General features: G+C 37.6%; 1 protein-coding gene across 2 annotated transcripts; it reads left to right on the forward strand.

Annotated features, from left to right (window-relative positions):
• The first annotated feature begins 3,012 nt into the window (after positions 1-3,012).
• Positions 3,013-11,338, forward strand: LOC149844248 (endoglucanase 3-like). 2 transcript variants are annotated; one of them, XM_090002107.1, is made up of 8 exons: positions 3,013-3,045; positions 8,332-8,490; positions 8,584-8,790; positions 8,926-9,219; positions 9,337-9,498; positions 9,618-9,729; positions 9,821-9,984; positions 11,006-11,338. In XM_090002107.1, the coding sequence occupies exons 1-8, from the start codon at positions 3,037-3,039 to the stop codon at positions 11,336-11,338; spliced, it is 1,440 nt and encodes a 479-aa protein (XP_089858233.1). In that variant the 5' UTR covers positions 3,013-3,036. The 2 variants fall into 2 exon arrangements, with proteins under 2 accessions (XP_089858233.1, XP_089858232.1); XM_090002106.1 differs by lacking the exon at positions 3,013-3,045 and having other exon boundaries at positions 8,248-8,490.
• The last annotated feature ends 5,840 nt before the right edge of the window (positions 11,339-17,178 follow it).

The raw sequence follows: 17,178 nt of genomic DNA on the forward strand, positions 1-17,178 counted from the left end.
ACCTTCAGATCCATATCCGGGTCTTAATCGAGTCTTCTTATTTGTCACCATACCCAGATCCTATAGGGTTTGGTTTGGATTGGGTCTGGGTAAACCCGACCAGTTGACACCCCTACTCCAACCCAAATGGAACACAAACATGTAAGCCTGGCCCTGCCTGCCAGCACTTGCTTCCTATAGATAGAGGGAAGCAAACAACTCCGGCGAAGAGGACACACCCTCCTGCTACCGACACCTACCACTGGAGTTAATCCAGGATGTATGTTAATCCCACATGGAACGGAGGTCGGATCAGGTGCAATCACATTGCACACCAACAGTGTACCGCTGCACCGGACTTATCAGCTGTGGGGGCGAACATTGAGACGGTGTGCAATGTGTAGTGACTGTAGTCTATGGGATGAAATGATCTTGGCTGTCCATTGTGTCCTGTGACGCAAATGCCACCAAAAGGGGAAAAAATCAAAACAAGAGATATGAAGAGACAGGTTTCATGTTCTCTACGATGCAACCTTTGTCTGTTCTGTCTCTTCATCATTTGGTCTTGCTTGGATTTGGATTAGACATCCGACCAACTTTGAACTCATTTTAACTTGATGTTGGTTATTTATCCCAGATCAAGATATAGGGGTCACCGATATGTACATTCGTACAAAATGGTATAAGGAAAAAAGGGATATTGATAACAATCACTCTTGGGCGTGTTTGATAGCACTGCAGAGAAAAGTTGAGCCCCCAGGGGTCGGACTCTTTTTCTCAAGAACACCCCTCCCCCAAACTGGTGGAGTATTTTTTGCCCGTTTGATGACCACCCAAAGGGCTCATGTCAAAACATGCAAAAAACTCACTGGGAAGCTTTTTTCGACACCATCAAACGCACCCTTAAGGCATGTTTGGAAGCTAGAAAATGGTAGGAAAACTGCAAGAAAAAAAATGACAACTTTTCCAACAATTTCAAACCCTAGAAAAATTTTGAAAAAAAAGTTTTTCTAAAAAGTCTGATTTTTTTACTATCAAAATTTCTTTTTGATGAGGGCAACATCCGCCCACAACACATCTCATCCCATGGACTGCCACAAAAAGAGCTTACTTCATCTTCATCTTCATCTTTCATCTTCCTTCCACTTACTATGGTTTCTACGTCTCTCTCTCTCTCTGGTATGCTTGAACCACCTTTCTCTCTCACTAAGATAGAGCTGATCAACTTTCTCTCTCTCATTTTTTTTACATTTTTCATTCAATTTTTCTCATGCTAGACAAACAAGTAAAAATTTGTCATATCAAAACTTATCATAAGCAAACATTTCTTCAGGTGAGAATTTTCTTGCTTTCAAATGTACCCTTGATGAATATCTATCCCAAACTGATAGGAACTTACCCGTTTGTGGCCCTACTTCAGGACAAGAAAGATCATTACTTGCTTTCCACAGTTCTATATCTCTTGATTAAGATGCTTGATCTGAAATCAGATTTGATTATATTTGCAACGACAAGGATATGTCCATTTTATTTGATACATATCTGAATCTGATCTGAACCTGGCCCATTTGATTTCCTACCCAAAGACAAGAAAAATCATGCTCTATTGCTTTCTACAGTTTTCCTCGCCCCCAAAAAACAAAAAAGTCCATACAAAACATTCAAGAAAACTATTTGAAATGAAAAAAAAAATCAGGAATTTCCAAAAAATAGCATAAAATCAAAGCTACTCATCTATAAGGGTTCCACACACCGAACTAGGTGGGTTAACTTAAAAAGTTCATGAGTTCAATGCTGGGGTGTGTATTCTTAGCCCCCATGGTTGAAGCAAACAGAAAACTATCCTTGATGGGCAGGGGGAGTACTAATGGAGTTTTACACTACAAATGCCGAAATAAGGCCACTGTCAAAGTGGCACCTCTCGGTCCGTGACGAGACGTCTGAACCAATGTTATCAGTATCGGAAGAAAATCGATACGATACTAATCTGAATTGTCTATTTTTTAATAAATATAAAAAAATGTTTAAAATGATTTTTCAATGCTATTTTAATATTATTTTAAAGTTTTTAACACATGTCACGTTCTGATGAAAACAAAATATTTTCCATCCTATTCAGAACGATTCACTTGAGAATCGGTATCGGCCCCCGATTCACCTGAATCGTTGGCCAAACGATTCAGGGCCGATACCGATAGTGACAACATTGGTCCGAACCATAACGGTGGTTTTCTTCTTGTTAAGGCTCTGCTTGTCTGGTAGGAGCAGCTATTGCACGTCACCTTGTGTTGGGACGTTGCATGTTCAAAACCTTATAACTGCTAGGGGCCTGCCAAACCCCAGCTTGACTATCAAAAGAAGTAAAATAAAATAAAGAGGGCTAAGGTGAATCAACAAGAATGTTGATGCGTTAATCGAGCCAGAACTTTGTGTTGGGATGAAGAAATTGATTTTCATACCAAAAATAGAAAACAGATCATCCAATTTTTTGAGAAAAAAAAATCAGATTTTTCCACAACAAGAGAACAAAATCATGCAAATGCCAATGCAATTTGCACTTAGAGGCATTCAGAGTCTTCATACTACTGATTTGTGTAAGAATATGGCATATGAGGACCCAAAATTTTGTCTTAGAGTTGCATGTGAATTTCATCTCTTTTCCATGAAATCCGGTTTCAAGATACTCCAAGCATCAAATGAGATTTTTGTCATCATGATTGAATCCACATTGGGAGGTGGCCAGTAAAGACAACATGGTTGGTATCTAAAGACTAGAGGTAAAAGCAAATATCTTGAAGAATTCCTACAAATATAAAATATCTGGGTACACAATTCAAATAAAAAAAACCATCACTAAAGGGTGAAAAGTGAGAGAAACCTCATGTTGGTTTGACTACATAGATATAATTGGTTGGTTTACAAAATAATGAAACAAACACCATGCACAGTCAAAAATATGGTTTTTGGGAAAACCATGAGATTTTTTTTTGGATTTATAACCCGAAGAAACCGCACCGACAAGAATACCTGGTCGCGTTGGCTCAGCTTGCCATACTTATGATCGTCATGCCGGCAGCATAAAACTCCGAGGCTAGGATCCCTACCCCGGGGTCTATGCTACGCATTGGCTTACACAGTGGGGCAATGCCATGGGAATCGAACCTTGACTGCCCATCTAGCAGTCAAGGCCCCCACTCCAGTACGCCAAACCCGCATGGGGTTGGAAAAGGTTGAGATATTTTCGAAAATTTCATTTTTTCCCAAAAAATATAAAGAAAATGTTGATACATATAAAAATATAATAGACTTATAAATAAAGCAAGATATTAAGAACCTTTTTTTCATGTGCTAAACATTGTTCAAAAAATTATTTTCAAAATAAGCATTTTTTGTTTTAAAATTTTGGGGTTTTCAGCATAATATGGGCCATTGAAAATGTTGTGTTCAAATCACGATATTTTCAAACTATCGGAATATTCTTTTGCTATGCATTATAGTTCTTTCTCTGACGGAAAAGGTTGGCTTTCAAAGAAAAATTCAGTCAAATGGTAGAGGTTTTTTTCCATAAGCTCACCTGATTGAGAGCACAGTGACAAATATCGTGTGATTTACTAAATTCTCGTAATAATACCGTGAGAAATTGCCTGAAAGTTTAAAACAACAATTTCTAGCAAGATTTTCAAAATATCGCAAGATTTATGAAAAAACATAAATACCGTGATTTAAACATGATATTTATGTTTTAAATGGCTATTTATTATAAAAAAAACCATGTATTTTTATTTTAAAATAATTTCTATTAATATTTTCTTATAAAAAAAGTATTTTTTAATTGCCAAGATTTTGACGAAAAATGCAAAATTTATGAAAATTTTTCAATATCTCACTAGTTTTTGAAAAACTAGATTTTGCCGAAAAAAACGTTTGTCACTATGATTGAGAGTTGAGAGGCACTAATTGAAGTCAAAAGAATACCACAACTTAACACCCTTGTTGAGTGCCGTAATTATCTCTTTAAAAATGGTCAACCTTCATCATCTATCGGTTAAAACCAAACCCATTTTCTATAACATTTTTTAGGTCTTCTTGAGATGAGGACACTGAGTTACAGTGGCCGTGTCACAAGTCAGTCAAATGGAGCTGTCTACAGTCTTCAAAATCAAAGAAAAAAGTTTATCATCAGGGGACTGGGCGAGTACAGACTGGACTTGGTGTAACCTATACAACAAGCATCCGTGATGTTTTGGAAATAGCACAATTTTATTGGTATATTTTCAAAGCCAATATATTTTGAAAAATATTGCAATTTTTGTCATGAAATTAACACGAAAAAAAACATTCTTTTATGTTTACAGTTTTTTTGCAATTATATATATATATATATATATATGTGTGTGTGTGTGTGTTTTGATGAGTCATTAGAATATGAGAACTGAAAATACTATAACTAATGTGTGAACCACAATTTTATGGATTTTTTTGTTCTTTTCTCTTGAATGTAACTGTAGGGATACGATCTACATGCTGGGTTTTATAAGAACCCGCTCTTGAATCATCCCAGATTTTTTTTAAGGCTCTAAAATCAATGGCTCATAATAATCATAAATATTCAAGCATTCAAAAATCACATTTTTTTTTATCGAAAATGCACTAACTGTCTATTCCTAGCAAATTCATCAAGCCAAGCACATCCACATAATTGAATTTACAAAAAAATTTGTTGAAAATGCCCATATTTATAGTTCTCATAATCTAGGGATTCATGTTTTGATATCTCTATTTGTTGTATATGCCGATGTGTTCTTGGGATTTTTGCAGAAAATTGTTAAATTTATTTCGAGAATTACTTGAGAACAGGATTTGAATTTGAGACATTGGTCTAAGCTTGAATGATAAGATTGTCAGTAGGGATAACCAAGCAAACCAGTCTTAGCATCGGGTTACACGCACCGGAGACAAAGAGGGAGCCCGTGGCTTGTACGACACGGCCTTCCACCGTATGTAGAGTAGGAAAATAGGCACTACAGAGTTTTTTTTAGACGAAGCACTAGGAGTCAAAATCAAGTTCTTGTGTGACACTGGGACCGACATTGTGAATTTTTGTTATCTATTTATTATATATGATGATCTTTTCTTCAATACTTGTAAAAATATAGTGATTTTATCGCTATATTTTCATGATCGATTGTATATAAATAGGAGTTTATATTTGGTATATTCAACACTATAGTTTAAATCTTGCAATGAGAGTTGTTTTAACACAATCTAACCGATGTGTCAAACATGCTCAATTTAGTAGGAATCAGATCATGTTTTTTTGATGAAAAAATGAGTTTATGAGTTAAAAAAATTTGATGCATTCATAACCATTGATTTTTGGATCATCGAAAAAAACATGTATACATGTTACATTTAAGTGATACAAAAGCTGGTTCTCGATAAAGAAAACTTGTAGATTGTAGATCACATTTATGGTTTTAAATGTGAAAAAACAAACAAACAAGGAGGTTTCGCCCCCATTTGCTCTGTGGTTTGCACCTACAAATGACTAGCAAATCTAAACTAGTTGTGTTTATTTAATCTTACAAAAATAACTAAAATACTTTTAAAAGGATAGTACTTTTAGAAATGTATGGCAACTTTTTTGGACATTACAAGTCTTTTGAATACAAAGGAAATTGAAAAGTAAAAAACCTTTTAAAAAATAACTTTATGAATTCATAAAATTTACCTTTTTAACCTCAAAAACTAACCATATATTTTCAAAAACATTATTTTTTAAGAGTATTTTAGTCATTTTAATATAGTGAATTCATTTAATGTTAAATACAATTAATTTAATGTTATATTGTGTGTGTGTGCGTGTGTGTGTGTGTGTGTGAGAGAGAGAGAGAGAGAGAGTAATATGTATCTTTCAAACCATTTATTTTATACTCGGTCTTGGACCTCTTTAAAAAATATATTTATACACTTTTTTGGTTTAACCTAGATGTGTTTATTATTGCTTATTTACTAAAAACAATGCTTTGGATCAAATCGATTTAACAAGAATTTTTGATTTTTTGTTAATCAGGTTTTGAGTGCAATATATATCGATGATTTTTTCATTGAGATAAAAACACATCTAAACATAAACTGGACTGGATACCATACTTGAAAATCTAGTCCAAGTCCTTTTCTACTTGGATCCAAATCAAACCCGACCCGTTGTCACCCTTACTTAAAACATGGAGATTTTGGAAATAAAACTTTTATGACTTCCAAAATATAGTAGTATATTCGTCCATTTTCTACTAAATTTTTCTCTGTTAAGATAAAACAAAACGGAACGGACAAAAAGAACAACATAATATCTTTTAAGGTATTAAAAAAGAGAGAGGGGTGATTCACACGTGATTATCACCACAAAAATAAATAAAACATTTGATGTTAAAAAATCCTGTTCGATCAAGAAGAATTCATCATAGAAAATGCAATAAACATTTGTGTAAAATTTTTACACGAGGGGAATGGTATTCTTCACATTTTTCCTAACGGAAATATGAGTTTCAACAAACACTATAAACTTTAGACATAGCGACAAATCATTAAATAATACCAAATGATAGATTACATAATTATATATTTATTTTGAGAGAGAGAGAGAGAGCAGTTTAATGGTACTATTGGAGCAAGCATTACGGGTCGGATCCGGTATAGCAGTTAGGACCCGGTTCAGGATCCGACCCATTGACAACATGTTTGGTAGGGGCTCTGGTCAGGCTGAGAGCCGGGGATGGGAGAAAATCTTTAGCTTTTCCATGTGCCCATTGCAGAGTGGCACATGCCTACCACTTTAGCTCAGACCCCCAAAAAAAGCAAAAAGAAAAAAAAAATCTCAATATACAAACGGTCAAATCTGCGCAATGCCTTGTCAAAAGGTGAAGACATTTTCTACACTTATTTATTATTTTAAAAAGCTATTTTTCTATTTCTCGCCAATTTTTCATTTTTATTTTATCCTTCCCTTTTACTGCCCAATTCCGTAACTGACAACCAAGGCCATTGGATCCTATCTCTCTCAATCTCAGCCGTCCATCTTCCATTCTCCCTCTCCTTCTCTGACCCTGATAAGTATTTACAATATTTATTGTGGGATAAGGATCACGTGATAGTATGATACCTATAAGTATCCAAACTTGCAAGGACAAATATTCCCTCCAACAAGGCACATTGGTCATTAATGCTAACTCATGTGTACCTTTTTGTCATTTGGTTGGTGGGTCCCACTATTCCCAAGGGTATGGGGATCTTCGGGTCGAGCTATGAGTCTGACCCATTTGACTCGGTCCAGCTCCCAAGACAGCCAATTGCTTAAATCTTATCTAGTTGGGGCTCGAGGCAACTTGGTTGTCTCAACTAATACTTGGAAGAACCGGTTTGAGTCCCCATGCAGTGAGATTAAACGGGGCGGGTCTGAAGCGACCCGAGGTCCTATATCACACATGGGATGGGAGGCTTGTTTACATAGTTAGGATAGGAAGGTCTAACTTCTAAGAGTCACCATTTACGTTGAGTCGAGGTTCGAAAGGGTTCAATCAGTGGTTTGACTATATATAATAAGTCAAGGACGTGTTGCTCTTGATGGACCAGGTTCGAGTGCCAATGCTTTATGATTAGATTGGATGGGTCTGCACCAACCCGAGTTCTTCAAGCATTGTTTGCATAGTCAGCATGGTAAACGAGCCCCCAAAGGGTCAGGTCAGTGGTTTGACCGATCAAGGATGTGTAGGTCTTGCATATGAAACCACGTCTACATTGGTCAGTCAAGTCAACCATGGATTTGTTTGGACTTTGGTGTTCATAATTCTATAACCATTGAAGTTTTGGCTAAACCGGCCTAGCCAACTTGACTCTCACTTGATCCCATTGACCAAAAGTGACCCGAGTACAGCTGAGGGAGCCTGTCAAAGCAGTAGTAGTTAGAACTTCCATTTCCTTTACAGAGAAAAAGCTGCCAGAGAGTAAAAATAAGTTTCCCTTTTCACAATAAGATTTGTTTTTGCAGCTAACAAAGGGTTTAGGTTTAGCCAGGAGACATGTCAGGGGTGGTTTTTGGGGAATTAAAAAAGTGGAAGAGATCAGAGGGGAGATTAACTGCTTATAAATACCACCCTTGATTCTTGCAGTTTGGAGGCACAGGGTTAGTTGGTTTCTGTTGCTCTGGGCATTTGTCTCCTTTGTCTTCTCTCTTTCCCCATCCCCTTCTTTTTTTTTTGGTTTTCAGAGATGGCCTTCATCCTTACCTTATTTTGCATCTTACTCTCTCTTTCTTCCTCCCTAGCTGTGTACTCTTTTCATGTTCCTTCTCACTCCCACGATGCTCATCACTCAGCCCCTACTCATGACTACAGAGATGCACTCTCTAAATCCATCCTCTTCTTTGAGGGCCAGAGGTCAGGAAGGCTTCCAAGGGACCAGAGGATGTCATGGAGGAGGGACTCTGCCCTCTCTGATGGCTCACTCATGCATGTAAGGACTTTCTCTTTAGACTGTCTTTTTTATTTTTCTGTATGACTGTTTTTCTGTTCTAACTGGGTTTATTGCTAAAATGGTGGAATGCAGGTGGACTTAATTGGGGGATACTATGATGCAGGGGACAATGTGAAGTTTGGCTTCCCAATGGCCTTCACCACCACCATGCTTTCATGGAGTGTGCTAGAGTTTGGTGGGTTGATGGGTCATGAGTTGCAGAATGCAAGGGCTGCCATCAAATGGGCTACTGACTACTTGCTCAAAGCTACCGCTCACCCAGACACCATCTATGTCCAGGCTAGTTTCTTCTCTTGCTCTGTGTTGTTTTAGAAAAAAAGTTCCATTTTGCTATGTATTATACTAAGTTTTGGGGTGGCGGTAAAGGATTCATTTTGCTCTGTATTATACTAAGTTTTGGAGTGGTGGTTTTAGGTGGGTGACCCTAACAAGGACCATGCCTGCTGGGAGAGGCCTGAAGACATGGACACACCAAGAACAGTGTACAAGATAGATAGCCAACACCCTGGTTCGGATGTGGCAGCAGAAACCGCTGCTGCTCTTGCCTCTGCTTCACTGGTGTTTAAGACCTGTGACCCTTCTTACTCATCCATTCTTCTTAAGGCTGCTATAAGAGTGTTTGATTTTTCTGATAAGCACAGGGGCTCTTATAGCAGTGTTCTACAGCAGGCTGTTTGCCCATTTTATTGCTCCTATTCTGGATATCAGGTTCACATATTTTCCTCTGTTTTTATCTTCTGTTATTTTATGTTTGTGTCGTGACTCTTCCTCCTTTGAACCCAAAATATCTGCCTGGTGATCTTCTTTTTCATTGTTTGGCTGAAGGATGAACTATTGTGGGGAGCTGCTTGGCTGCACAAAGCAACCAGAAACTCTGCATACCTAAAATATATACAAGTGAATGGCCAGATTCTTGGTGCAGATGAGACCGACAACACATTTGGTTGGGATAACAAGCATGTTGGGGCTAGGATACTCCTTTCCAAAGTACAATTCTTTGATTCACATAAAAAAACATAAGTTTTTGTTTGCCCCATTACTGGTCCTGCTTAAACCCCTGATCTTAATACTTTGTTTATTTTTTTATTGTGGTTACATTTATGAAGGCATTTTTGGTACAAAAAGTGCAATCCCTCCATGATTACAAAGGGCATGCTGATAACTACATATGCTCTCTTCTCCCTGGCACCTCATTCTCTCAAGCCCAATACACTCCAGGTACCCTTCCCGTCTCTCTCTCTCTCTCTGTTTCTTTTTGGAGTTGGGGCTCAACGGCTAGTTTTATTGGTTCTGCATTTGGGGTGTGTAGGAGGGCTGCTGTACAAAATGAGTGATAGCAACATGCAGTATGTGACGTCTACTTCATTTCTGCTGCTCACCTACGCCAAATACCTAACGTTTTCTGGGTCGGTTGTCAACTGTGGTGGGATGAGGGTTACTCCTCAAAGACTCAGAGCCATTGCAAAGAGACAGGTAAGACCACAACAAAAAAATATTTGGTGACCTTCATTTCTATACAAAAGCATTTTTTAGGGTTTGTTTTTGTTGGTCATAGATGGTCTTTCTTTGTAATGACCATCTTATCCCAAGATTCTTCTTCGGTTCTTCCCTCGCTTCTAGGAGAATAGTTTGCTTACTTTGAGAGAAAAAAAAGGTAAAGAGGTGAATGGAGAGAGTGCAGGCCATACACAAACGCAGTCATCATATATGTATGGCGCCTTTCTTTGAGTTTTGTGGGTTTTTATTTTTTAAGTTTTGTTGGGTGTTGCTGATATTAAAATACTGTTTCTCAAAATAAATTTAATCGTTTTCTTTTAATTTTTTTCCTCTTTCCAATTTCATATTTCCCTTTTTCTTTTTAGTAAAGCATGCAATATACACCTTTTTCACCTTTTTTTTTCTTTTTTCACTTTGCATGGGAAGATAAAAAAATCGAAACTGATTTTTGCAGTTGATTATGGAAAGGATGACCACTATGGGTTGGAGCACAGCTGCCAATGTCTTGAGATCTTTGAAAATATCCTAAAAAATCTTGGGATATTTTGCCTGCCGTTATAACCGGCCAAAATATAGCAATATTTTGATATAACATGGTTTATCCTTGTATTTATATTTTCATTTATTATGTACCGAAAAATTGTTTTTTTTTTGTTTGTTCATATTTTTTAGTATTTTATTTCTTTTAGAAACAGTTTGCTAACTTATAAATGATTCAATTTTAGCCGATATATCGCTACTAAAAAGCATGAGAAATATAATTTTTTTTTAATTTCTCATGAGATATTGGCTGCAGTTATTTTTACGTTTAAAACTTTTCCTTCACGAATCAGGCTTAAAGAAGCCTGGTCAAGACTCGATTCTGAGTGCAGTAAGACTCACTGAGAGTTTGAGTCTGAGACTCAGAAAAGTCTCTTTCCGAGCCCAGTCAACAGTCAAACTTTCAACTATTGCCCTGGCCACCGTGATGATGATTCTTTGATGACATACGTTGCAGGTTGACTATCTACTAGGGACGAACCCACTGGGAATGTCTTACATGGTGGGCTATGGTCTGAAGTACCCGGAGAGGATCCACCACCGCGGCTCGTCCCTGCCTTCTATCGCGGCGCACCCTCAGTTCATCCCTTGTGGCACAGGGTTCACAGCCATGCACTCGGGCGCACCCAACCCAAACCTCCTAGTAGGTGCAGTCATCGGCGGGCCCGACCTTCATGACCAGTTCCCTGATCAGCGAAGCGATTACGAGCAATCCGAGCCCGCCACATATATAAACGCACCTCTAGTTGGTGCCTTGGCCTACTTGGCTCATTCAGCTGGCCAGATTTGACTTCACTTTGGCTAGTTCTCTTTTGTTACTGTGTCTTCTAATGGTGTGCCTCAATAGCCTTAGGTGTGAAAAACTGGGCCTGCAAAGTGCTGGACCCCAGTGCTAGAGCATATTTGATATGTTATATAGATGATTGCTTGTTTGTGAGTTAGACCAGGTGCAAGTAAGTGTGTGTAGTAGAGTGAGTACACCTTTGGTTGAAGTGGAAAGAAAAACTTGTTCTAGTGAGAGATTGTAACTACTTTCTTGATATACATATTTGGTTTCATCATATGATGTGTGTTCCCTTTGTTTTTGTTACTCTTTTTGTGATGTTTGTTATACGAGCCCATGATCATATGATAGATAGCAAAACCCTGTTTAAAACACATATTTGTCAATAAAACTTGGAAAACAAAATAATAAAATTCCATCTTTTTCAACAAATCGACAAAAAGCTCATTCATTTGAGACATTTCTTTTCTCTTTTCTTTTTTCTTTTGAAAGTCTAGCTGGGTTAGGCAGATCCCTACCAGATAACTCTTAAGCCCCAAGTGGGAGAGGCATTCGAACCTGGGCCTTCAGCTTGGCACAGGACCCCGCTTACCACTTGGGATACCACCTCGGTGGTGTTTGAGAGACATTTCTAACAAGAAAAAAAAAAACTTAGAAAAACATTATAACCAAAAAGATAATAAAATAATAAGTTTTGCATTACTTTTCTTCAAAAAAACAAAGAAACAAATTTTAAAAGGTATTAAAAATAGGAAATGCAAACTTGAAATATAAAAAAGAGTTTTTTCCAAAAATATCATGATATTATCGCAATATTATTATGATAATATCGCAATATTTTTGAAAATATCATGAAAATATTCTCGATATTATCAGCCACCTTGAAATAGCCGATATTAAAGCAATAGTTTCAAAATATCACCGATATAGGTGACACTGCCCCGTTGGTAAAACCCTTGAGGTCCCTTCTGTCCATTGGAGACTACACTCTGCTTGGCCTTAGCGTAGCATGCTCTGTTAATTTGGCAGCATTCACAGTTAGGGATGGCAGTGGATGGGGGGGGGGGGGGGCGGGGGACAAGGTCTCCACCCCTGCCCCGTTTCAAAATCTGAACCTTCACCCCCGCCTCTATCCCCACACGGGGATGAATTCTAACCTCCACCCCCGCCTCCATCCCCGTTTCATATCCTCCATCCCCGGTCCAAACGGGGGTGAGGCGGGGTGGGGCCCGTTTCCCCTCGGTCTATAGTCATTCCTTAAAGAATTGGGGGTGGGGCGGGCATTGGGACAGGGACGGGGAAGGGCGGGGGAAAGCGTAAGTCCATCCCTGCCTCCATCCCCGCACGGGGATAGATTTTAACCTTCATCCCCGCCTCCATCCCTGTTTCATGCCCTTCATCCCCAGTCCAAACGGGATGAGGCGGGGCCCCAGTATCCCCCGGTCCACTGCCATCCCTATTCACAGGTCGCCACTATCAGATAAGCAAAGCCCTTAGAGATTTCAATCCCACAGTTTTTATCCCGTTCTGTCCACTGGAGACAAAACTCAGCTTGACCTTATGGAAGGGATGTCCCCCATGGGATTTGAATTTGTGACACTATGTTAATTTGGCAGCATTCACAAGTCACGGGATGACCAGAGTCCTTAGGGATTTCAATCCCATAGTTATTATGCCCTAGCTTGATTTGGAGAAAAATTCTTTTATATAGGTTCATTTCATGTCATGACCCTCTTTTTATAAAAATCAAAATTTAGTTAAACCCATCTATATTGCTTAGGTATGCAAAAGGATCGGTTTCGGATCAACTAAACACATGGGCAAATCAGATCCAAATCGGGCCGGAACAGCTAAAGATCACAACTCCAATACTGGATCGGGCCCATTTGCATTCCTAATATTGCTTGCCAATTTTTTTAAACTCTTTTATTTTTTCTGTTTTATGCTGTTCTTTTTCATTGGAAAGCCTTTAAAATCATATATTCAGTATTTAACGACTTTTTGCCATTTCACCTATTAATAAATATGCCCATGATAGCCTAAAATGTAGGCTATCTGTTGGTGATCTTGGACATGCACTAAAACATGTCACATCCCCATTGAAAGCTGTGATCTTTTGGAAAGAAATGAGAGGTTTTGATTTTGAGAATGTCAATGAGTTACAGTCAGTCAAGGTTAGATGGCAAGAGGGTACTGAGTAGGGCCAGGAAAAAAGCTGTGCGATCATGGCTTGGCTCATGTTCGTCTCGTAAAGAGCTCGTTCAAACTTGTAAAATAGGCTCGACAAGCTGAATATGAACAACCGGTACTCAGCTTGGCTTGACTCGTATAAGCTGGTTAGGTAGTAAGAAATGTATTTTTGATATATTTTTTTATGATCTTATTTCTTCCAACTCTAAAACAATGTATTTTTTCTATAAACAAGTCAGCTTGTTTAACTCAGGCTGATTATAAGCTCGACCTTTGCCGCTCACCACAAGAATGAGCTAAGCTTGAACACTTCAGACTCGTCCCGTGCAGCTCGTTTACCAGCCCTGCTACTGAGCAGAGACAAGGTAACAAATACTGTATTCTGTTGATTGAAATAAAATAAAGAAACAGAGCACCTCAACTTCATGATTAGGCAAAGAGTGAAACTGGCCTGAAAATAAGCCATACTAGGGATGGCAGTGGAACGGGGGAAGCGGTGCCCCACCCGCCCCGTTTGGACCAGGGATGAAGGGTATGAAACGGGGATGGAGGCAGGGACGAAGGTTAAAATTCATCCCCCTTCGGGGATGGACGTGCACTTTTCCCCGCCACGATCCTCGCCCCAACCACTTTCCCCCGCAATATCCCCGCCCACCCCGCCTCATCCCCGTTTGAACCGGGGATGGAGGACATTGAAACGGGGATGAAGGCGGGGGTGGAGGATAAAATCCATCCCCGCCGGGGATGGAGGCGGGGGTGGAGGATAAAATCTTGAGGCAGGGCGGGGGTGGAGACCTTGTCCCCCGCCCCGCCCCACTGCCATCCCTAAGCCATACATCGCATACATTCTTTTTTTATATATTGGATAGGCCTACGGTGCAATCACAATCTATACTTCAATCACTTTTGATATGGGGCCATCTTTTCACATGGAATGCAGGAGTCATTGTATCTGGATTGTCCATGCTCAGCATAGGACCAAAGCAAGGAAATAGATCTCACTTTTTAGGACATCTTTCAATAAAGTCAGGGGGTGCCCTCTTTTTGAAGTAGGCAGCATGACCTGTCCAGCATAAAAGCTGGTTTCAGACTGTACCCAATTGATCATATCATGCCACATGATCATTTATTTTTTTAAAGGCAAGCTGGGGTTAGGCAGACCCCTATCAGTTATACAACTATACTATTGGGGTTTGAACCTGCAATGTCCCAACACAAGGTGACATGCACTGGCCGCTCCTACCAGACAAGTGGAGCCCCCATTGGTATCATGCCACATGATCATGCTCATAAAGACTTTTACACATATTAAGGGTATTCAAGGAATCTGAGGGGAAAATGGAAGGGGAGCTTTAGGAAAAACCAGGCAAACTCCTACATATGTCAGATGAAAATTGCAGGGGCGCAGCCAAGGGCGGATTGGGGGTAAGGAGGGGATGGTGCCCCTCTTAAAGTTTTGAAAATTTCAACATAGGAGATCAACGCAAAATAAAAAATAAAATAAAATAAAAAATTCATTATAACTAATTTAAGCAAAACAAACTCAAAACACATAAAAATTAAAGTGAAAATAAATTTACAGCACAACAAATCACGGGAAGAAGGTACTTGCAATTTCACTAATTCAAGAAACAAACATAGTTAAACCTACAACTAAATTCCACATACAATTTCCCAGATTTAACAAAATAAAACATTTCCACAAAAAATTAGTAACATCTTCCCCAATTTAACTACAGAAAATTGACATAAAATAAGTGCATTACTCTGAATTTGATCAAAGTCAAACAAAAGTCAAACCGAGATTAAACTTTTTTAACTATACTAATTACTAGGACAATTGCATTCACTATCCCCGATTCAAGTAACAAACACAACTAAAACCGAGATTTGGTCCGATCTTCAACATTTCTCACCAAAACACTAACCCTAAAACCACAAAATTGCCCCAAAAATTAAATTGCGCAATCAGAAAATTTTTATTTTGCGTTGATCTCCTAAATTTTTATTTTAGGTTGTCTCCTTCTTCTTTCCAAACTTCTTTTTTCAAAAGGCTTGATAGAGTTTTGATTTTCAGGTTTTTTTTTTTTAATTTGACTAATGTATTGTTGGGGTTTAGGTTTTTGATGTAGTTTTTTTTTTGGAATTAATATGAATGTATAGTTAGGTATTTTTGTGTTTTATTTTTCAACTAGCATTAGGCATGAGTAATGAACACTTAATTTTAGTTAGAATATCAGAATTTTTTTCAATTAGCTTAAATTTATGATTTTTTTAGACTTTGGGTATTGATTAGGATTTTTCAAATGACTTGAATATGAATGTAATTAGTGTTTTAATGTATTTTTGTACTATTTTCTTTTTTATTATCATTAAGCATGATTCCATTAATGAAAACTTAATTTTGGTTATCAAATCCTTAAATCTTTATTTTTTTTTAAGAATTTAATTTAATTTTTTTTTGGTTTGTCAAATGACACAAATATTCAATTTGGTGTTTTGTTTTTTTTAGTTAGCATATTTATGAATGATGTTTGATATGATTTAGGGTTTTGATTTGGTGTTTCTATATTGACATAAACAAATAGTATACGATTTTATGGTTTTTGTGTGTTTTTTAATTACCATTAGGCATGAATGGATGAATATTGCACAATTTGATTTTGGTTAGAATATTAAGCTTTTTTATTAATTAACATAAATCATAATTTTTGATGTTTAGCGTCATAAAAAAATACAAAATGGTTGCATAAAGGAATATTACGATAACAAATGAACTAGCTCAAACAATATTCTTGTGCATTGTTCAGGGCAATTTCTCAGCGGAATTTTTTCCAAAGTGTCTCAAAAGGTGGGTTTTCTCAGAAAATTTTCAGAATTTTTAAAAATTGAAAAATATAAAGAATAATAAAAAACAACAAAAAATAACAAGTGTTGTATTATTTTTAAAAAATGGTTAAAATATAAAAGAAACAAAAAAAAATTATATTTAAAATTTTAAAAATATTGCATTAATATGTGTTCTGATGATATTTTCACATTCTTTTCAGCTGCCATGAAAAAAAATTAATATCATAGTATTTTAAAAAAATATCAGCAATACGGGTGACTGGTTGAAACCGTTGTTGTCCATGTATCCAATTGCTTCAGTTCATTTATATCTTAGCACTAATAGCTATTCCAGGGAATGCAACGGCAGTAAATGAAAACTACTGCAGTCACTTGGGTGTCCACACATCTCATTCAATTTTATTGTATTTTTAGTACATAAAGGCACATTTGACACATTAAATTACTGTCAACAGTTGAGGCCATGCAAGAATTAAGGATAGTGCCCCTTGACATGGTCCCATAATTACAGGGCCTATGTACACTTCCATATATAAAGGTATGTAATTTTTCATGAAGGCAACGGTTTTCTTTTGTTTTTTTTCCTTTGAAAATCTAACAATTAATAATTAAAGGTGCAGCACTCACATCATGAATGGATAAAACAAAGCATGTTTCTCCAATAATTAATGAATAAAAGAGGTGCACAGAGTGGATGGATGTTGAGCAGAGTCATGTGGGTACAGACAGATTGGAACATGCAACTCTGTTTGTACAAAACTCATCAAACAATGTACAGAGAGGATGGGTGTTGAGCAGTCATGTGA

This window comes from Nuphar pumila, chromosome 3 (assembly GCF_984573655.1).
Source record: "Nuphar pumila chromosome 3, dmNupPumi1.hap1.1, whole genome shotgun sequence".
Taxonomy (NCBI): domain Eukaryota; kingdom Viridiplantae; phylum Streptophyta; class Magnoliopsida; order Nymphaeales; family Nymphaeaceae; genus Nuphar; species Nuphar pumila.

Coding starts and splice junctions, on each gene's coding strand:
- LOC149844248 (XM_090002106.1), top strand. CDS start 8,248: ATGGCCTTCATCCTTACCTTATTTTGCATCTTACTCTCTCTTTCTTCC. Junction 9,499..9,617: donor CTAGGATACTCCTTTCCAAA/GTACAATTCTTT, acceptor ACATTTATGAAG/GCATTTTTGGTACAAAAAGT. Junction 9,985..11,005: donor GAGCCATTGCAAAGAGACAG/GTAAGACCACAA, acceptor CATACGTTGCAG/GTTGACTATCTACTAGGGAC.